The 22,531-nt window shown below is 42.7% G+C and overlaps 1 protein-coding gene across 1 annotated transcript in view; it reads left to right on the top strand.

The window, feature by feature from the left end:
* The window catches only part of SYNE2 (spectrin repeat containing nuclear envelope protein 2), a 273,351-nt gene that overhangs the window by 213,034 nt on the left and 37,786 nt on the right, over positions 1-22,531 (top strand). Inside the window, exons 90-98 of the mRNA XM_050952774.1 lie at positions 1,286-1,414; positions 5,845-5,999; positions 6,368-6,515; positions 7,036-7,130; positions 9,492-9,726; positions 11,842-12,036; positions 13,277-13,402; positions 16,656-16,811; positions 21,363-21,521. Of these exons, the coding sequence (XP_050808731.1) occupies positions 1,286-1,414; positions 5,845-5,999; positions 6,368-6,515; positions 7,036-7,130; positions 9,492-9,726; positions 11,842-12,036; positions 13,277-13,402; positions 16,656-16,811; positions 21,363-21,521 (1,398 nt within the window). The remainder of the gene's footprint in view (positions 1-1,285; positions 1,415-5,844; positions 6,000-6,367; positions 6,516-7,035; positions 7,131-9,491; positions 9,727-11,841; positions 12,037-13,276; positions 13,403-16,655; positions 16,812-21,362; positions 21,522-22,531) is intronic.

Below are 22,531 nucleotides of genomic sequence, written 5' to 3'. Positions count from 1 at the left end.
CCTCCCAGACTCTCCCTGAGAGAGAAAGTAATCCTAACACAGAGAGAAAATTAACCTTTCTCTCCCCCTTCCCTCCTTTCTCCCCACCAATTCCCTGGTGGATCCAGACCCAGTCCCCTGGGGTCTCACCAGAATAAAAAAACAATCAGGTTCTTAAACAAGAAAAAGTTTTTAATAAAAGAAAGAAAAAACAGTAAAAATTATCTTTGTAAATTTAAGATGGAATATGTTACAGGGTCTTTCAGCTATAGACACTGGGAATATCCTCCCAGCCTAAGTGTACAAGTACAAATTAAAATCCTTTCAGCAAAATACAAATTTGAACTCCTTCCAGCCAAATACACATTTGAACTCCTCCCAGCCAAATACACATTTGCAAATAAAGAAAACAAACATAAGCCTAACTCGCCTTATCACCTAATACTTACTATTTTGAATCTATAAGAACCTGTATCAGGGAGATTGGAGAGAAACCTGGTTGCACGTCTGGTCACTCTCAGAACCCAGAGAGAACAACAACCAAAAACTAACAGCACACACAAAAACTTCCCTCCCTCAAGATTTGAAAGTATCCTGTCCTCTGATTGGTCCTCTGGTCTGGTGACAGCCAGGCTCACTGAACTTGTTAACCCTTTACAAGCAAAAGAGACATGAAGTACTCCTGTTCTATTAACCCTTAACTATCTGTTTATGACAGGGTTAAATCCTACTTCTCCTCAATTGAAAAATTGGGAGGAAACTGTATGTCGAAACTTGCAGAATTTACCAGCTTCTATAAGTATGATGCAGAGCTGATAAACAAGACCAGGTTTCCCAAGTTTAAAAAAAAAAAAAAAAAAAAAAAGGCCACTGTAGGGCTTTAACAACAACACCATCTCTCCTCCCCAGTGAGTTATTTCTCACCGTGACAGCAGACAGTGGTGCATCTATATGTAATGAAGCATTTTCTTCTTTTTCATTTTACTTTCCTTGTTTTCTCATAGTCAAAAAAACGTATTGTGCTGTGGAAAAACAGCCATTAATTTCTAGAACTATGAAGCCAATAACAAGAAATCAAGGCTAAATATTTACTCTAAAAATGCAAGGACATATTCCAATGATAAAATCTAGAAAAAGAATATAAATAAGCTTGGATTAAATATAGACATAAATATTAACTACAAATACACCAGTTACTCTAATCTAGCAGCTGTTTGTTTTCCCAAGGATGCTGTTTATTATTCTCTTGCTCATATTGAATATATGTATTAAAGCTGATTATAATAAAAATAATCTCTTATCCTAGTTCAACCTTTTACAACTGATGGATTTCAGTAATTGTCTGGGCACAGTGGAAGCTCGAATTAAGACACCTATAGAAGTTTTGGATAAGTTGTATCTACAGAGAAAAGAAGACGACTCAGAATTACTCATGGTACATCCAGCTCTTATAACTATAAAGAAATAAATTATGCATATGTAAGAGAGTCTGTAGGATTCTTATTCATGTAGCACCATAGGTACTTCCTGTAGCTTAATTATCATAAATGTTACATGCACAAAAATGATGTTATAAGAACATTATTAAGGTAGCAAAGTCAAGCACTCAAAAGTTAGGAGATGCCAGAAATGCCTATGAAACTTGAATTTGGCCCCGACCCGCATATCCATTATGATACAGTCTTGAATTTCCTGATCACATACTATTTTTTTTCCACAAGGCCCCGAACTCATTTAGTGGAAAGCTCTGTGGCAGAAGCAGGGATAGAATCCAGTTGTCTATTCAGCTGCCTTAACAATGAGACCCTGCTTTCTTTTCCTGCAGTCCCCTGCCTCATTCACTACACACCTCTGATTTCTGCAGCAAAAAAGCAGGGGTCCTACAGACAACAATTTCCTTTACGAAATTAGCCTGATGGATACCCAGAGCAGGTCCGTCCTATGCAGGGAATCAGGTAGGAGTCGTCTTGAAAAAAATAGTAATTTAAGTCTTTATCATAGAATATCAGGGTTGGAAGGGACCTCAGGAAGTCATCTAGTCCAACCCCCTGCTCAAAGCAGGACCAATCCCCAACTAAATCATCCCAGCCAGGGCTTCATCAAGCCTGACCTTAAAAATCTCTAAGGAAGGAGATTCCACCACCTCCCTAGATAACCTATTCCAGTGCTTCACCACCCTCCTAGTGAAAAAGTTTTTTCTATTATCCAACCTAAACCTCCCTCACTGCAACTTGAGACCACTACTCCTTGTTCTGTCATCAGGTACCACTGAGAACAGTCTAGATCCATCCCCTTTGGAACCTCCTTTCAGGTAGTTGAAAGCAGCTGTCAAATCCCCTCTCATTCTTCTCTTCTGCAGATTAAACAATCCCAGTTCCCTCAGCCTCTCCTCATAAGTCATGTGCTTCAGCTCCCTAATCATTTTTGCTGCTCTCCGCTGGACTCTTTCCAATTTTTCCGCATCCTTCTTGTAGTGTGGGGCCCAAAACGACACAGTACTACAGATTCCATTCACATTCACCAATGCTGAATAGAGGGGAATGATCACATCTCTCGATCTGCTGGCAATGCCCCTACTTATACAACCCAAAATGCCATTAGCCTTCTTGGCAACAAGGGCACACTGATTCTCATCCAGCTTCTCATCCACTGTAACCTCTAGGTCCTTTTCTACAGAACCCATTCCTAGCCATTCGGTCCCTAGTCTGTAACAGTGAATGGGATTCTTCCATCCTAAGTGCAGGACTCTGCACTTGTCCTTGTTGAACCTCATCAGATTCAGGGCCTGCTCTAGGATTTTTGCTGCCCCAAGCGAGGAAAAAAACCTCCTAGTGCGCAACTGCTGAAGCAAAAAAACCCAACCCAGAATGCCACCCCTAGAATTCTGCCACCCCAAACACGTTCTCAGTTTGCTGGTGCCTATAGTCAGTTCTGATCAGATTCTTTTGGCCCAATTCTCTAATTTGTGTAGGTCCCTCTGTATCCTATCCCTATCCTCAAGCCGTATCTACCACTCCTCCCAGTTTAGTGTCATCTGCAAATTTGCCGAGGGTGCAGTCCACACCATCCTCCAGATCATTAATGAAGATGTTGAACAAAACCACCCCGCTTGATACCGGCTGCCAACTAGACTTGGAGCCATTGATCGCTACCTGTTGAGCCCAATGATCTGGCTAGCTTTCTATCCACCTTATAGTCCATTCATCTAGCCCATACTTCTTTAACTTGCCAGCAAGAATACTGTGGGAGACCATATCAAAATCTTTGCTAAAGTCAAGGAATAACATGTCCACTGCTTTCCTCTCATCCACAGGGCCAGTTATCTCCTCATAGAAGGCAATTAGGTTAGACAGGCATGATTTGCCCTTGGTGAATCCATGCTGACTGTACCTGATCACTTTCCTCTCTTCTCAGTGCTTCAGAATTGATTCCTTGAGGACCTACTCCATGATTTTTCCAGGGACTAAGGTGAGGCTGACTGGCCTGTAGTTCCCTGGATCCTCCGCCTTCCCTTTTTTAAAGATGGGCACTACATTAGCCATTTTCCATTCATCCAGGTTCTCCCCCGATCGCCCTGAGTTTTCAAAGATAATGGCCAATGGCTCTGCAATCACATCCACTAACTCCTTTAGCACCCTTGGATGCAGCGCATCCGGCCCCATGGACTTGTGCTCATCTAGCTTTTTTAAATAGTCCTGAACCACTTCCTTCTCCACAGCAAGCTGGTCACCTCCTCCCCATACTGTGCTGCCCAGTGCAGCAGTCTGGGAGGTTCATGAAGACAGAGGCAAAAAAATCATTGAGTACATTAGCTCTTTCCACATCCTCTGTTACTAGGTTGCCTCCCCCATTCAATAAGGGGCCCACACTTTCCTTGACTTTCTTCCTGTTGCTAACATACCTGAAGAAACCCTTCTTGTTAGTCTTAACATCTCTTGCTAGCTGCAACTCCAAGTGAAATTTGGCCTTCCTGATTTCACTCCTGTATGCCCGAGCAATATTTTTATACTCCTCCCTGGTCATTTGTCCAATCTTCCACTTCTTATAAGCTTCTTTTTTGTGTTTAAGATCAGCAAGGATTTCACTGTTAAGCCAAGCTGTCACCTGCTATATTTACTATTCTTTCTACACATCGGGATGGTTTGTTCCTGCAACCTCAATAAGGATTCTTTAAAATACAGCCTGCTGTCCTGGACTCCTTTCCCCCTCATGTTATTCTCCCAAGAGATCCTGCCCATCAGTTCCCTGAGGGAGTCAAAGTCTGCTTTTCTGAAGTCCAGGGTCCATATTTTGCTGCTCTCCTTTCTTCCTCGTGTCAAGATCCTGAACTCAACCATCTCATGGTCACTGCCTCCCAGGTTCCCATTCACTTTTGCTTCCCCTACTAATTCTTCCTTGTTTGTGAGCAGCAGATCAAGAAGAGCTCTGCCCCTAGTTGGTTCCTTCAACACTTGCACCAGGAAATTGCCCTCTACACTTTCCAAAAATTTCCTGGATTGCCTGTGCACTGCTGTATTGCTTTCCCAGCAGATATCGGGGTGACTGATGTCCTCCGTGAGAACCAGGGCCTGTGATCTAGTAACTTCTGTTAGTTGCTGGAAGAAAGCCTGGTCCACCTCATCCCCCCAGTCTGGTGGTCTATAGCAGACTCCCACCATGACATCACCTTTGTGGCTCACACTTCCAAACTTAATCCAGAGACTCTCAGGTTTTTCTGCAGTTTCATACTGGAGCTCTGAGTAGTCATACTGCTCTCTTCCATACAATGCAATTCCTCCACCTTTTCTGCCCTGCCTGTCCTTCCTGAACAGTTTATATCCATCCATGACCGTACCCCAGTCATGTGATTTATCCCACTAAGTCTCTGTTATTCCACTCACATCATAATTCCTTGGCTGTGCCAGGACTTCCACTTCTCCCTGCTTGTTTCCCAGGCTTCTTGTATTTATGTATAGGCACTTAAGATAACTCCCTGATCTCCCGCTTTCTCAGTATGAGGCAGGAGTCCTTGTCTCTTGCGCTCTCCTGGTCGTGCACAAGGCGGCTAAATTAAGATTGCACAGGCAACATCAATTCTTTGATTTCCTAACTTTTGAGTGCTTGACTTTGCCACCTTAATAATGTTCTTAATAATGTTAACATAGTATGTTTGTGTGTAATTTCCTAGGTTTTTTAAAAAGCAAACTGAAAAACCAGAAATCCCATCATATGTCATCTCTCTTCACAAGCATTGGAAATGAATAAAGTACAGTAGCCGCCTGGGTAATTTTAATTGCTAGCAGAAGATGGTTCTTCATCATTAAAAAAATTCTAAGGAAATCAGAAATGCAGTGGAATACTTTATCTGAAGAGCATTTCATCAGAATTACTGAATCCCCAGAGCAACATAAAACATACTGAGCTACTTTTAAAAAGGAATCAAAACATGGATTGCAGGCAGAATTGTAAAAGAGAAAAGGGAACTTTGCTGGATCTGATATTGGTGTAATTCCCCCTCCTCAAACTTCGGTATGAGGTTTAAGCCCTGCCACTTACGGGTACTACAAAATACGCTGTGCATAACCCTTTACTGCTTCCATGAATGAGGATTCAGAAGGTGTGTCTGACTTTCCCCCCAAGAATAGTGCAAAGGAAACTGAAAGTGAAAACTCTCTTGTTTTCAGTGCTCTCTACTGGAGGGACGACATAGCCCAATATGAACTAACTATGCTTCTTGAAATTCACCTTTTTTATCCATGACCCTTTTAACCTGAACATAAGGCATTGTTTACATTATGTTGTCAAACATCACAGAAAAGACTTATATTTTCTAGACATGGGAAAAAGGTGGTATTTCTATCAGTTATTTTGTTCCATTATTTGCAGAGCCACATGTTGGAGCTCACTGCAATGTCTCCTGACATTGAGAATCTGAATGAAGTGAGCTTTAGGCTACCACTCAGTGATTTCACTGTGAAGAAACTACAGAACCTGAATCGACAGTGGGCTCAGAAGACAGCAACAGCCCTGGAGCATTGCAGGTCAAAAAAGCACAATAATTCCCCCAACTGTTTCAGTGTGCATGAGGACAATTAAATGCAGATTAAAATATTTTCCACAAGCTGGTTCCCAGATTTCCAAGAGGCTTGTCAAAAATAATTCCTCCATTTGAAACTAATTTAAAAACACTGCACCGATTTTGTTTGTTTTGTTTTTTAATATTTTTAAGTTGTTTGGAGCACAATGGCACATGTGTTAGCATGTGTTTTGTGTAGAGACTAGCACAATGGGACCTCATCTTGATTAGGGCCCATGGTGCTACCAATCTGCCCCCTTTGTTAGAGCATAAACAATCATAACTGGAAAATATACAACAATAGACTGGTTCCTGTATTATTTCTCTTAACAGTGAATTTGAGGGAATTCAATCGGATGAAAAGAAATTTCTTCAGAAATGTGAAAAGTGGATACAATTTCTAGAAAAGATGAAAGAGGGTTTAAAAGTGAATATTGCTGGCAGATTTGAAAAGCTTCAGGAACAACAGAGAATATATGAGGTAATAATGCTGAAGATTTAATCTGAGTTTTAAAAAAAATCTTGAAAACCATATCTTTGCAAAGAGATACTGTGGGTAGTATTATAGAACAGCAGCAGTCTGTGCAATATATAAATGGAATCCACTCAAAGTGTCAATAATACATTACACCTTGGGAACATTACATTGGGGCAAGGCTGAGAGGATGCTTCTTGTCCCAGCTGAAATAAATCACAAAATCTGTATCTGCAAATACTAAATACCGTGCATTGCAAATTAGACACACAGAGACAGGATGTCACCCAGAACTTTTTATAATTAGTAGTTGTGCATCTAATTCCACAAACATTATACTAAACTTTTACTGCTTTGTGTAAAACTTGTACTCCTCAGGGCATGTGGGCCATATTCTGTTTCTTATTCATTAAATATGGAGCTGTTCAAAAATAGCTATTCCAGAATAATTCTGTGTGTAAAGTTTGTTTTTAAATGCCCATCAGTTACTGAATTAATATTGTTCTTATTTTTGCAATCTTTGCAGATGCTGCAAGCGGAGATTTCTGTAAATCAGCAGATTTTTAATTCTATCATATCCAAAGCATTACTTTTACTGGAAACAGGAGAAGCAGAAAAAAGGTAAAAAAAAAAAAAAAAAAAATAGATTTTTTCCCCCTTAGTTCTTACCAGGAGCATGCACAAGTGGGGGAGGGGCAATAGTTGGCCAGGGCACAGAACTCCTCCAGTCCTGCCCCAGCCCCAGGACCAGAGGAGCTCTGTAACCCCACCACAGCCAAGTATTTGTGGATACATTAATTCAGATAGCTTCACGGTGCATAGATTTTCATTGAAATGGTAAGTGTATGGCCATTTATTTCTATGCCTATGATTAAGGCTGCGGGTCTATCACGGATGTCATGGATTCTGTGACCTCCATGACTTCTGCGGCGACCAGTGCTGGCTCAGGGACTGGCAGAGCCAGGCAGTCCCTGGGCCAGCAGCATCAGTTTGGGTGTGTGGGACAGGGCTCAGGGCTAGAGGCAGGGGGTTGGGGTGCGGGGCGGCGCTTACCTCAGGATGGGGGACTCCCTGGCTCCCACTGGCACGTCCCTGCAGCTCCTAGGCGGAGCGGCAAGGGGGCTGTGCCTGTGCCTGCAGGTGCTGCCCCCACAGCTCCCATTGGCTGCAGTTCCTGGCCAATGGGAGCTGTGGAGCCGGCACTTGTGGCGGGAGCAACATGCAGAGCCCCTGTGGCTTCCCCTCTTCCTAGGAGATGCAGAGACACGTGGAGCCAGGTAGGGAGCATGCTAACCATCCCCTGCAGTGTCCCAGGCTGTGTGCTGCTGCCTGGCCTCCCCTCCCAGCACCAGCGGGGGTCCTGGGCCATGCGCTGCCACCTGGCTCCCCCTCCCAGCACCACTAAGGGCCCTGGGCCACCACCGCCCCTGCACTGCCCGCCGGCCGAGCACCCGTGGCCCCCCGCCCAAGTTTTAGTTAGGGTATATAGTAAAAGTCATGAACAGGTCACGGGCGATGAATGTTTGTTTACTGCCCGTGATCGGTCCATGATTTTTACTAAAAATACCCATGACTTAAACGTAGCCTTACCTATGATGTGTGTACATGTGTTAATATGGTTTAATGTGTATAATATGTCTGTGTTTAATGGGCCACTCCAAAAGCAGTCAAATTTAAATTCCTGCATATATTCCTAGGTCTTACACAGAGTAGTATTGGTGATTCAAGAGGTGACATGCTTCCCTCTGAGTCAGTCCGGAACACCCTCAACTGTCCCTTAAAAGAGGCTTTTAAAACCCAAGTCAAAACCATGTGTGTTCATTACAGCCTGTAGTACATCTTGCAAAAATAGAGGTGTGACCACTGATGTCCTGGCCAAGTTCCCCTTTGGGTAATAACTACATTCTGCCTACCAAAAAACCAAAAATCCTCTTGTAGTTTCTCCTGGGATAAGATATTCTTAACTTCCTGCCCTAACTGTTCTGCACTGTTAAAAGAGTTGCTATGTTTACAGCTGAGGTGGCTATCCTCTGGTGGTAGGTAGAATGATTGATTTAGTTGGGGATTGGTCCTGCTTTGAGCAGGGGGTTGGACTAGATGACCTCCTGAGGTCTCTTCCAACCCTGATAGTCTTTGATTCTATGATGATTCTATGGTTGCCATATGTAAAGGACTCAATCCTCTTTTCCTCCATGAGTACTCATGCCACAACAGGGTGAGAGAGCACTCAAGAAGGGCACCTAGCAATGGAGCCTGCTGATTCTCCATTCACAATAGGACATGGTCTTCTTGCTAATTTTTGTAAATCCAACATGAACCTAATTTGGGTAATGGAGAGATGAGTTGTTTATTGGCCAGCATATGAACTCGTGGAACATCTCTAAGAATCACCCCATCCTCCATAGCAGCAGTAACATTGCAAGTGATTTACCTTTCCCCTTCCTCTTTTTTCTCTAAGGCGTCATCTGAACTATTCAAAAAGTATGTTAGCTGAACCCATTTTTACTGGCATGGGCTGAAAACACTTCAGCTTGTTAATGTGGAGCAGGCAAAAGCATATTATATCGCATGGTAGAAACCAAAAACTGGGTTGAAGGGATTCAGCACTACACAGATTTTTTTTGTAATGCAAATTGGCTGTAATGCTCCACCTGCACTAGAGTATAATGGTGACAGGAGGCTGTTCTAGCATTGCTGAAGTACAGCTCTATTTTGCAGTGCAGTTGCTGCCAGTATTGACTTCCATCCACTTCAAGAATGCATTTGGAACAACTTGCTTCTGGGTCTAGCTGTACCATATGCTGTTGTGCCATAGCAGGAGAAACTCGTGTTTGTTCTTGTATCATTTTATAGTTTTCTGTCACACAGAAGTTTTGATGCACAGAGGCAGCTTGTGCTTATGGTGCTCTATTTTGTGTTTTAATGTGCTTTTAAGGGGAAGATGGCATTCTGTATTAACACTCCAATCTCTGTCCTCTTCAGAACTGAGTTTATTTCCAAACTCACATTGCTGAAGGAGCAGTGGCAGAGTGTTATCCGGATGGTTCAGCAGAGGAAGAAAGATATCGATGGACTTGTGAAGCAGTGGCAGCACTTCAGGGTTTCTCAACAGAATCTCACAAATTTTCTTACTTGTACAAATAACTTAATAGCTGCTGTGAGGAGCCAGGACAGCTACAGCCTTTACCATCTTAGGAATCTAATTCATGATTTCAAGGTCATATTTTTATTTCTTATAAACAAATAGGTGGTCAGTGATTTTTCAGATTGAAATGACATGTATCCAGAAAAATGAAAGGACTTCAAAGGCATTCACTTTTTGCACAAGACAAATTGCTGATTTCTTGTCTTAAAGGGACAGTTTCATTAAAACTTGTCTTGATTTATGCATTGTGAAAACTCACAATAAACTCCTAAAATAAAATTATGATCTGGGAGCAGATGAAGTTTTTAGTGAATCTGTCCTGATTGAAAAGATTCAAAGAACCTCAACAAGCTCTCGCTAAAGCACATAGATTATGCCTGCCCATAATATTGCAGCAAGTCAGCCCTGTTTCCTTTTGCTTGTCTTCATTTGAGTGATCTCTGTGAGTAAATTTCAGAATTCCCAATAGTTCATGAGTATTTACTATAATTGGGAGGTTTTATGTTAATGGGAATGTTGAACTGAACATTAACAATTTAAGTTACCAGAGCTGATTGTTTTTTAATTTAAATGTGACCCAATTCAAAAAAAGTAACTTTAGGTTGAATTATGAACCAAAACCAGAATCTCTTGCTTGGTTAATAGGGCAACGTTGTCAACGAATTTCTGGATAGAGAAGCTCTTAAAGCTAATAGTTTAAAGTGTAATAGGAATCTGAGTTTAAAGTTGAACAATGTCTGATTTGAAGCCAGATATATATTTGATAGAGTACTGAATAATTTTTTGCTTTGGAGAGAAATATTCTGTGACAGAATATTTTAAACAATAATATGTTCTATTAGATTAGCCGAACTATTTTTATTTCATTAGAACCTGATTCTGCCAACCTTCCTCATGTCCAGTAGTACTTTACTATGGGAGACGAGCCCATAATAGTAAGGGCGCTTGCTAGTGTAAACATGGCTTTGTTCACATTATTGCACAGAATTGTGGTTTACACTTGTCCTTTTTAAAAATAAGAGGTGAGAAAACTTCAGTGTAGACAAGGCCACAATAGTTAGTTATGGAATAACCATCAGATAGAGGAGGTTTCCTCCTAACTTCTGTCATTTAGTCTATGGTTTATGACTTGAAGTATGAAAGCTTATATTCCTTAGTAAAAATATATCTCATGTAGTGTAACTGTAGATCTTCTTATCAATATAAATATCTAAAGGTTTCCTGAGTGGCACTAAACTTTTGGCCTTAGTGATACTTTGAGGCAATGAGTTCCATAGATTGATTATGTAATGTGTAAAAAAATTTTTCCTTTTGTTAGTTTTAAATGTGTTGCCTTTCAGTTGAATTGATTATTCCTTTATATTATAACAATCTGAATAGGAGTACCTAACTGGCCTGTGTATAAAGCAATCAAAAAATTTGGTTTTGATTAATTATTACAATACTCTTTCTGCACAGACACAATCCATTAACATTAGGACCTAGGAATATTATAAATTTTAAGACTTTCAGTGCCCTGCTCCTTTGTTGCTAGCCTCATTTGTTTCATGTTTATTTTCTCCTGTTGTTAAAGGTGACCTTCAGGGGACTTTAAAAATTATGCTAGTACCTGTTTCTGCTTCTTTATGATGCATAATGAAGGCCAAAAAGTCTGGCTTTTATGGATGTTTTTCTGCTTAGTTCTTTACCTGAAAAATAACAGGAATGTTAACTTTCATCTTCCCTATTTTTGATGAAGATATTGTTAGGGTTCACAGAGGAGGGATGTTTTTAGCTTACTTTACTGAAATGAGGTGTTCAGTCTTTAACAAAGACATTCTTTCTCCAATATGTTTGCTTAGTCATTGAAGTTAAAGAGTTGTTAACAAATGCAACATTTTATTAAACACTTGACTTTTTAACTATATGACTAAAAATCCCATCTCTCTCAATTGCTCCACTTTCTTGGTGTAATCATTTAAATCATTATAAAGTCAGCATAGCATCTTATAGACTCAAAGCAAGCAGGAAAAAATGCAGGATTGAGGAGTTTTGTTTGTTTGTTTGTTTTTACACATAACAAAAAGATAATAAAAACAAAGAACAAGCCTATTTTTTTCACCCTTTTAAAAAGTGAAATGCCAAGCAGGTTTGTAAAGCTCTCTAATCCTGGGGCTGAGATTTAGAGTGTTGTGGTTGGTTTTTTAGAACAAGGAAATACTTCTTCAGAGATGGCAAACCACATACTCCCTCACTCTCGATACTGGGGAGAAGTTATGTAAAGACTCAGACCTGGAGACCAATGCTGTAATACAAGAGGAACTCATCCAGTTACAGGAGAATTGGAATGATGCCCAGCTTCAAGTGGAGATGATCATGAAACAGCTCGTCGGCACTGTGCAGGTACTCGACAGGTGTTCTCTGGGGAGAAGGACACCTTGAGATGCCTGCACATTCCGGTTCCCACGTGGAGGAGTTCCAGGGCAGCTTGACCAGTCCTAGGGACAAGCCAGCTAGTAGTGTGGAGAGGCTCTCTGCAGCAAGTGCCCAAGGAGCCCCAGAAAGAGTAGCAGCTTCCCAGCTCTTTGTTTTCCCTTCTGTGGATCCTAATGTGCAGGCCCTGCAAAGACTACTACATGACTGGGCTGCAGTAACACCCACAAACAAGCTTACAGGTTGGGGACACAGAGCCCCTAAACCAGTGCCTTTGATTAGGGATGTGGGGTGTCATGGTGGCACTGTTGTCCCCCACTTGCCCTTGCAGGGGTGTGTCTCAGTCAGTGGCCTCTAATCTCAGGTAACAGCATCATTTTGAAGTTGTCAAAAGTCTCCCATTCCCCTTGCTTCCCCAGCAGAGTTCCTTGCCAGTAAAGCATCAAGTGTGAACTCCCCAACTCTAAACTCTGAGGAGGCTCTGTGACTCCCTTTGAGATCATTCCCCAACAGCTCCATCACTCTATATCTGGGGGTTGTGGGAAGGCTGAAGTCACGGACTGTACCTCTGTGGAGAGAGGCTGGGTAGCTGGGTGGATACTGCTATAATGGGCTTCTGCTCTTTGGACTGCAGTAATGGTCTGTGGGCAAGGAGCCTGGCTGGGCTGTGGAACTCTGCCCACACTTTTCAGCCATGAAGCACTGGGTGAGAATTGGGGCCAGTGGCATTAGTCACACTTCTTTACTCTTATAGAGCCATTGTAGGTGCAGACTATGCCAGAGGCCATATGCACCTCAGCATGTATATACCCCCTCTGAAAATTAAGAGGTAGATTCATGAACATTTCCTCTCTATAGTAAATTTGTGTTTCAAAGCATAAAAACTTGATATCACTTTAATTGATCCCCATTATAATTTGAAACTATGCTCCAAAAAATCTTAGTTTGAATAGGAGGAGATATGAACCACTTGAGCTAAAATGCACTTCAAGGCAAACATTAAATACAAGAGGGCTCAATTCTCCCATTAATCCATGAATGAAATTCTTATTAGGGACAGTGTGCATGCACTGAGAGAAGATCCTGATGATCAATCCTCTAAAACAAATTAATTTATAAATTGCTGTTCTTTAATTCATCCATACAGTACAGTACATTCATATTGTGAGGTATTTGTCATTCATAACTTCCTTGTTTCTGTAAAAAACAGACCTGGGACAGCTGTGAAAAGCTAATCAAGGAATTGGAAAGCAGGTTGCGAGAGCTTGAGGAAAAAGTAAAAGATCCACTTCCAGAGGAACATGAAGAGCTCTACAAAACCAAGGAACATGTTAAGGTATTGAAAGCACATTTTGTAGAAAAATATTCCTTGTACAATACTTGAGCCCCTAGGAGACTGGAGTTCTGTCTTGTCTGCTCCTCTATGAAACTGAGTTCTTCTGGGCTACTGGTAAATTGCCTCTGCCCCTTCCCCCATGTCTGAGGTAACATCCTAATCTCTGCAAGTGCTGGAATTTTTTTAATTTGGCAAGACATTTCTTATGTCCTCAATGGGACACAGAGGTTTATCACTTCCCCTGCCTCTCCAAATAAATAAATACATAAATAAAAATTCACACCCATTAAAATAAGAAGCTAAAATTCCCTTCTCCCCATCTGTCACTCACCTCCCTCCCCTCTATGTGGTTGGATGTCTTTATTCATTGTGTTATCAGTCTATTATAGACTGTAAAATTCTCCAGGCAGGGACCTTGTTATTCCCCTTGCACACCTGTGGCATGCTAAAAATAATAGAGAAAAGGAAAGGAGCGCCAGAGTGGGGCAGCAGCTGTTTAAGCCTTTGCTGCCAATGTCCTGCCATAAGCTAAATGGCATGGAAAGTATTTCCAGTGCATGACTCGTTCTGGTAATTTTGCGTTTGGCTTCGTGGCATTCTGCTTTATCACCATGTTTATGAACTGAATTGCTTGTTCTTTGTGGAAACAAGTAAGTTTACCGATGTCAGATGCCTTTGCATCGCTATCAGCTCCCTGAGATCTTCTTTGTGATAGCTGGCTTCCTTTCATGTGCAGGAACAGTCTGCTTTCAAACACGTGTGTTGACACAGTGTTTATTAAAAATGCCTACACCCTGTCTGCGTACAGCCACCACCACTGAGAATACCAGCAGTGGAGCTTTGGCAATGGAGAACAAGTGTCAAATTGTGTCAGTATAGAAGCAGCCCTTAGGTACAAAGGAAAGTATAGAAGGACCAAATAAAGACCCCAGTTTCTTCATTTGATCTTTCTTTTCGTGCATAGAGCACTGGACTGGGACTCACACAGGAGACCTGGGTTCCATTCCTGGGTCTGCCACTGGCTTGCTGGGTGAGCTTGGGCAAATCACTTCCTTCCCTATGCCTCAGTTTATCCACCTGTACAGAAAATAATAATGGGGATAATGACCTCCTTTGTAAAGCACTTTGAGATCTAAAGATGAAAAGCGCTATATAAGAGCTAGGACAGGGGTGGCCAACCTGTCGCTCCAGAGCCACATGCGGCTCTTCAGAAGTTAATACACGATTCCTTGTATAGGCACCGATTCCGGGACTGGAGCTACAGGCGCCAACTTTCCAGTGTGCCCGGGGGGTGCTCACTGCTCAACCTCTGGCTCTGCCACTAGCCCTGCCCCCACTCCACCCCTTTCCACCCTCTCCCCTAGCCTGCAGTGCCCTTGCTCCTTCACCCCCCCGGCCGTTGGGGGAGGCTAGCCCCCAGCCCCTCCCCTGCTGCCTGAGGCCCTACCCCTCACCCTCCTCTTCTGCTCCCCCTCCCCCGCAGGAGCCTGGAGCAACCTCCCACTTCCCAGCCCTGGGCCACCCGAGCACCCTCAGCCCCGGAGCTCCCTACCCCCGCTCCGGGCAGTCCGGCCACAGCGCCCCCAGCCATGGAGCGACGGCAGCCCAGCGTAGAGCACCAGAGCTGTGGACGGGCCCTCAACCCCTGCGCTGGGCAGCGCGGTCCCAGCACCCCGAGTCATTGCGGCAGCTACCTCCCACAGCCCTAGCTAGCCTGGGCTACGGAAGAGAGGGGCCCCGGGAAGGAACTGCAGGAAGGGCCTTAGGGGTGGAGCGTGGGCAGGGCCACACCGGGCTCTTTGCAGGGAGACAGCCTCCTCCAGCCCATGTAGAAGAACTATGAGGGTAGGAGGAGATGTCTGCTCCTCTTGTGCTTTTTTTTCTTTTTTTTTTGGTCCAGTTTACCTCTCCTAGAGGCAGAGCATTTTTCCTTATTAGCAGAACCAGGAAGGTTTTTTGACAAGTTTTCTTTACTGTAAAATGTGACTTTCCCTCATGTTCAGAACACAGATATTTCCCTACTGCAGTTTGTTGTGCAATTACTCCTCTACTTCAGTGACAACGTTAACACAAACACTTTTTAAAAGCCATCAGGAAAGATTATCTCCTTGTAACTAAAGAAATGGGTCTAGAGGTTGTTGGGTTTTTTTCTTTGTTTTTTTAAATTTTAATATTTTTTAAAAAGTCCCGTCGGCAGCGCAGTGGCGCTAAGGCAGTCTCCCTGCCTGCCCTGGCGCTGCGTGGCTCCCAGAAACTGCCAGCATGTCCGGCTCCTAGGCAGAAGGGCAGCTGGCCAGGGAGGCTCCATGCACTGGCCTTGCCCTGAGTGCCAGCTCCCCAGCTCCCATTGGCCAAGAACTGCCAGGGGGAACTGCGAGGGCAGTGCCTGCGGGCAGCACACAGAGCCCACTGTGCCTAGGAGCCAGACATGCTGCCACTTCTGGGATCTGCGCAGAGTCATGGCAGACAGAAACCCTGCCTTAGCCCCGCTGTGCTGCTGACCAGGAGCTGCCTGAGGTCAGGATCACCTGGTCGGAGCCCACACCAAAAACCCCCTCCCACATCCCAACCCCCTGCCCGATCCCTGAGCCCCCTCCTCCACCCCAGCTCCCTCACTCCTGAGCCCACACCCCCAGCCAGAGCCCACATCTCCTCCCGCACCCAACCCCAGAGCCTGCACCCCTAGCCGGAGCCCATACCGCCTCTTGCACCCCAACCCCCTGCCCCAGCCCAGTGAAAGTGAGCAAGGGTGTTCGGTTTTGTGCGATTAGAAAGTTGGCCACTCTGCCAAACCGTGCAGCAGTGTATCAGAAGATGTTGGGTGTTGGATATCTAGTAAAGACTATTTTAGTATTTTATAGAGTAACAGGAGGCTTGTTTCTGCACTAATGAAGTCAACAAGAGCTATGCCATTGAATTTAATGAGCTCTGGATCAGGCTCAGAATAACTAACACTGGAGGGAACCCTCTAATAAAGCTAAAGAGAGATTAATCTTTTAAGCTAACCATTTCTCTTCCCACCCTCCCCCAAACAGGATGCAGAGATAGAAGGAAAAGGAAAGGGAGGCTGACCTAAAAGCATCCTAGCAAAGGCTTTCACAGCTTTACTCTTTTGGCTGCCTATGTGTAAATTTCCCCTCCTCTTTTTCTGTTTTCCCCTCCCCCACAGGCCAGTCAGAGGATTAAACCAACAGGTTTTGAAAAAACACAGGGGCTTAGTCTAAAGGATTGTTTCCCTTGTGTTTAAATGCAGGAACTGGAGAAGTCACTTGCAGACTGGAATCAAAACGTGAAAGAACTTGATAATATGAAGGCAGACTTGGCTCATTATATCCTTGCAGAAGATGTGCTGCTGCTGAAGGAGCAAGTAGAGCATTTGCACAGGAAATGGGAAGAACTCTGCTTGCGAGTAAGTCACTTAGCTGTTGAGTATACTGTTCATGTCCTTATTCTTTGTTGATGCGTTTAGGGTGCAATGTCTTGCCGGGTCTAACCAGCAGAAAGAAACATGCTTTAGTGGAGTCTCTTTTGTTGCATTCTTTGCCGATGCAGTTTCTTTATAGCAGCATGGCTGAACAATAGTGGAATAAAGTTAGTCTGGGCTCTGCTCTCTTTGTTTCCATAACACACACAGCTCCAGTTTTGCAAACTCTTAGCAATGGAGTGTATGAAAGAAATGCAACTGTTGGGTGAAATGGATGGCTTTGTTCTAACTAACAAACTAGAGTGCTAGGGCTAAACAGAGGAATTGCCTGAGGTGGAGGGAAAAAGTGGGGGGAATTGTTTTGCTGTTCCTGCTACCTACTTTGGCTTGTGAATTCACAAGTGATGGCATGTTGCATAGACTTATGTAAAATACAGCTCCAAGAAAGCTAATAAATGAAATTGAGAAATAAATTAGCTTTTCGGTATGTTTAGTAAAAAGGACCGAAACATATTAAAAATGGACTTGCCCGTTCTTTAATATAATGTATTTCCAAAACTTTGCACAGTTTACTGTTCAACATTTGCGGCTTACTGCTTTATTACATTTAGTTAGTACTGCGTTTAAATGTACTGGCCCAGATTCATTCACAGAAGCCAATGGAGTTACACCAGGGATGAATTTGGCTCACTGAATTTATAGATTGGTATATATCGGTGTGTAAAAAATACCCCTGGGTATTAATAGGGAAAGGTAATAGATAAAGAAACAAAATGCTAGATTTTAAGATTCTTGATTTAAGTAGATAGCTTAGCAGATAGTTCTAAGCTAGCGACAAATGGAACCCTTTATAGTCATAGAATTACACAGCTCTTTTTTGTAGATTACAAAAGAAACCTGTAGAAACACAGTTCTCTTAGTATTTAGGGCCCAAACCTTACCTAGGCAAAGGGAGTTTGGGTGCAATGGGAATTTTGGTGGAATAAGGATTGCAGTCAGGCCCTTCATAATAACTTTGATGTGGGGAAATATTTTGCCTTAAACAGAAGCCAGGGCTATACTGCAGAGTTAGGTCTACATTTTCGACCTAACTCTGTAAATGTCTACACTACAGCATTGTTCCTGCCAATGTAAGCCCTCCAGTATATCGAGCTTAATAACTCCACCTTCACAAGAGGCCTAGCGTTTAGGTCAGTGTAGTTAGGGCGCCATAGTGTCTGTGTAGACACTGCTTTACTTACATCACCTGTCAGCTCTGCATGGACCTCACAGCTCTGAGGCACTATGCAGAGCCAACAGCCCAGGGTATCGATGCCCAGCAGCAGGGCTCCACACGGAGCCAACAGCCCAGGCAATCAGTGCCCCACTTACGTTGGTGCCAGCACTCCTGGTAAGGGGACACACCACCAGCAGAAGGAAGGTAGGGTGGACATGAAAAACCACAGTAATTATTGTGGTGGCTGTACATTGACCTGGCATAGGTCAGTTTAATAATGTAGTGTAGACAAGGCCTGAATGGCTAATCCAATGAAATGTTCATTATTTTACTTACTACAGCAGATTCTGAACACTGAGAATGTGAGACTTGAAAACATGTAGGTACAATATTTTCAAAGTTGGATGCCTGATTTGGGGACCTTCTGTATATTCATATTTAGACACCTAAATAAGAGGCTTGATTATGCAGTGATACTGAGCACCATTAGCTCAGATAGTGAGTGCCCAGTGGCCCTGAAAATGAAAATCAAGCCAATGTGCCTAGCTACATGATTAATCCAAACTGTGAACTTTTGGCCATTGTAATTCAAATTCAAACATACTAATAGAATACTCCATTTTGTATGTCTTTTGCGAGAGGAGTCGAAGCAGGAGAGTGAAAGATATGTATTGTTTGAAAACAATTGATATTTAAATGGAGAGGTTTGAAAGACTTTAAAAGTCAAACCCTGTACCTGTCATGAACATTGCAGAGTGAGGCAGCCAGATGCTCATGCTGGAAAGAGTAGGGAAGTAAATAAACAGTTAATGAGCAAATGCATTCAAGGGGATTAGTGTTTGTATCCTGCCATTGCAAGGTATATGTAGGTCAAGGTTTTAACAATTCATATCAGTAAGGGTCCTGGTCTATTACAACACACACAGGTATGGTATGTGCAGATATCTAAATCTATAGTGCATGTTCCACCTCAGAGCAAAGAGTGGGACAAAACCACAGACCGGGAAAAAGAATGGAAGCACAGAAGGGAAAGGCAGCTAGTTCATAATGGCCCCCCTTCAGTGCAAACTCCCCAGGAGAGTTCCTGCCTGAAGTTCTAGTGGGAAGAGCTCTGTGACTGATGGGGGGGCTAGAACAGGGAACAGCATTCTATACAAAATGTTCCCCTCTTAAACAGGCAGAATTGAAATCAGAAACACTTACAGGAGTTAATGCTGCTTCAGTCAGCATTGCTGTCCCCTCCTTGCCCCCAGGGATGGCGTTAACTTACCTCATCAGCAGGGAGACTGTGCCGGTGGCAGAGGATAGCCGGTGCCATCATGCGATCCCCATTCTGCTGGTGGTGGTCATGAAGAGTGAGAAGCCATATCATGGATGCAGAAGAGCTGGCAGATTGAGGGGGGGTCTCTGGATTCTTTGGTTGATTTCTTCTTAATGTGAGTTAATGTGAGTCTAAATTAGCTGTTACCACTCAAGAAAGAGATCTTGGAGTCATTGTGGATAGTTCTCTGAAAACATCCACTCAATATGCAGTGGCAGTCAAAAAAAATGAGCAGAATGCTGGGAATAATTAAGAAAGGGATAGATAATAGGACAGAAAATATCATGCTGCCTCTATATAAATCCATGGTACACACATCTTGAATACTGTGTGCAGATATGGTAGCCCCATCTCAAAAAAGATATATTGGAATTGGAAAAGGTTCAGAAAAGGGCAACAAACGTGATTAGGGGTATGGGACAGCTTCCATATGAAGAAGTGGGCTGTAGCCCACAGAAGCTTATGCTCAAATAAATTTGTTAGTCTCTAAGGTGCCACAAGTACTCCTGTTCTTTTTGCGGATACAGACTAACACGGCTGCTACTCTGAAACCTTTAGTAAGACTTGGATTTTTAAGCTTGGAAAAGAGACAGCTAAGGGGAGATATGATTGGGGTCTATAAAATCATGATTGGTGTAGAGAAAGTAGATAAGGAAGTGTTTTGTACTACTTCTCATATCACAAGGACTAGGGGGTCACCAAATGAAATTAATAGGCAGCAGATTTAAAACAAATAAAAGGAAGTATTTCTTCACACACCGCTGAGTCAACTTGTGGAACTCCTTGCCAGAGGATGTGAAGGCCAAGACTATAACAGGGTTCAAAAAAGAACTAGATAAATTCATGGAGGATAGGTCCATCAATGGCTATTAGCCAGGATGGGCAGGAATGATGTCCCTAGCCTCTGTTTGCCAGAAGCTGGGAATGAGCGACAGATGATGGATCACTTGTTAATTACCTGTCCTGTTTATTCCCTCTGGGGCACCTGGCACTGGCCAATGTCGGAAGACAGGAAACTGCGCTAGATGGACCTTTGGCCTGCACAGAAGGGCCATTCTTATGTTCTTATGAGTTTTGGAGGCCATTCTTCTATGTCCCTTCCATAACACTTCTAACCCCCTCTTTCTGTGTAGTCCATGTAATGTGAATGAAGAGGCAGTGCGGATTTAGGAATACATTTCCCTACCCTTGTAATTTGTTGTGCATGAGAAACATAGGGAACCCAAGTTCTCAGAACTGAAAGGGGAAAAGGAGAACAGTGTGAGGTTATCTAATGTATCATGTGATATGAATGATCTTTTTATGTTTTTTTTCCCTCATTGCTACTCCCAAATTTCAACCAGTGTATAAAATTATATCGGGCGTAGAATCAAGGCACTAATAATAGGAGAGGTAAATGAGAAGAATGCCAATGAGATGATCAAAGGTGGACAATAAATGGGATCTGTATTTGCATAATTTATCATTATTGCAGAAATATGGGAACTTATTACAGGGATGTATCTCAGTACATGTTGTGTATACGTACATGTGTGTGTCTGTAAGATATAGCTATTTTCTATATGTTTGTATGTAGAAATGAATATTTTGTTTTCCTAGTTTGCTTGGCATTGTCGGATATCCACTGCATGACATATGAATTGTTACAAATGTCATAATTTATAAAGCTGTCATCTAGTTTAGTAGCTTTTCTAAAGGAGAGAATCTGCTATTTGTTAGACAGTGTTTACTCCTGGTGTTCCAACCTCATGTTATAACATTCTGGTTACCATCTTTAAAAGGAAAACTGGAGAACTCTAATAAATGGTCCTCTAAATTGGAACCGCTAATTAATTTAGAATTTTGCATTTATAATAAAGTCTGCTGCAATAATCTAATGTTAAAAATAAACATGAATATATATCTTAGTCATGCATGGTTTTGATTATATTTGTAATCGTTGGCTTCCTGCTGAGAGATTTCAGGGATGTTGACAGCTGTCATGAATTGTTATCCATAGGTGTCTCTGCATAAGCAGGAGATAGAGGACAGACTCAATGCGTGGATTGTGTTTGATGAAAAGAATAAGGAGTTATGTACATGGCTGGTAGAGATGGAAAGCAAAGTGTTACAGACTGCGGATGTTAGCATTGAAGATGCGATAGACAAATTAAAAAAGGTAAACAGGAAAGCAGCTTTTCATGCATTCTAAGAATTTGTTGTAGACAAGCCCACACTAAAATAGGAATGTGAACAGGATTTACAGGCTAAAGATTAGAAATTTAAACATTTAGACCCTAACTGACAAAGGTATTTAGTTCCTAACGTCCATTGATGCCAAGTCCTTTGTCTTTATCTCTACTGCTAATCAATCTCAGAGTCAAAACCAAAACAGAACACCCCCTGATTGCGCTGCAGCAACATACTGCATTTACAGTTGGGACTCCTGCTTCTTACACTGGGGAAGGATGTAACATATGGGTCCGGTGCTTGATATTTGTAGTGTGTGAAGCTAGAGACCCCTCATCTTGGAGTATCCTTTGTAGGTAATCTGTGGAGCCCTGGTAGTGCTTCATTGCTCCCCCACTTCTCACCAGTGCTAGCTGTTGTGAAAGGGGCAGTTGGAAGGTAAATGGGGGATGATCCCAGAATACAGAGGTGTGCAGTAGTTTTGGTACTAAGTACATAGGAGGTCACCACAACCAAAAAATACCTCCAAACCCACAGATCAGGTCGGGAAACAAACATTTCCTTCTGTGGTACTGGACTTGATTAAGTAATATATAAAAAGCACTGTCTTAAAGACACAGGACAATAGTCCACTGCCAGTGTCCTTTCCTAATGGCTTAAGGGGCTCAGTAACTAATCCCAGATCTCCGAGTATAAGAATACCAGTAAAGGAAGAGCCCTTTGAAGTTGAATTCAGGTTCTTTCAAGGTAACTCATTGAAAATTTAAGTTAAAAGGAAAAAAAACCCAAGAAAATATTAGAAATTTAAATTGCTAATCTTAGGGTTAGGTATCTGAAAGCTTTCAGGTTTTTAAGACACTTACTGTTTATAGCAGTGGTCCCCAACCTTATTGTCTGGTAAGTGCCAGACGAAGGACCGTGGCGGCGGTTGAGCATCCGGCGAAATGCTGCCGAATTTCGGCAGCAACATGGCGGGGACCACTGGTTTATAGTGTCTTA

Source organism: Gopherus flavomarginatus, chromosome 5 (assembly GCF_025201925.1).
Source record: "Gopherus flavomarginatus isolate rGopFla2 chromosome 5, rGopFla2.mat.asm, whole genome shotgun sequence".
In the NCBI taxonomy this organism is placed as follows: Eukaryota; Metazoa; Chordata; order Testudines; family Testudinidae; genus Gopherus; species Gopherus flavomarginatus.
Note: the sequence above shows the minus strand (reverse complement) of the source record. Positions and strands in the feature narration are given on the sequence as shown.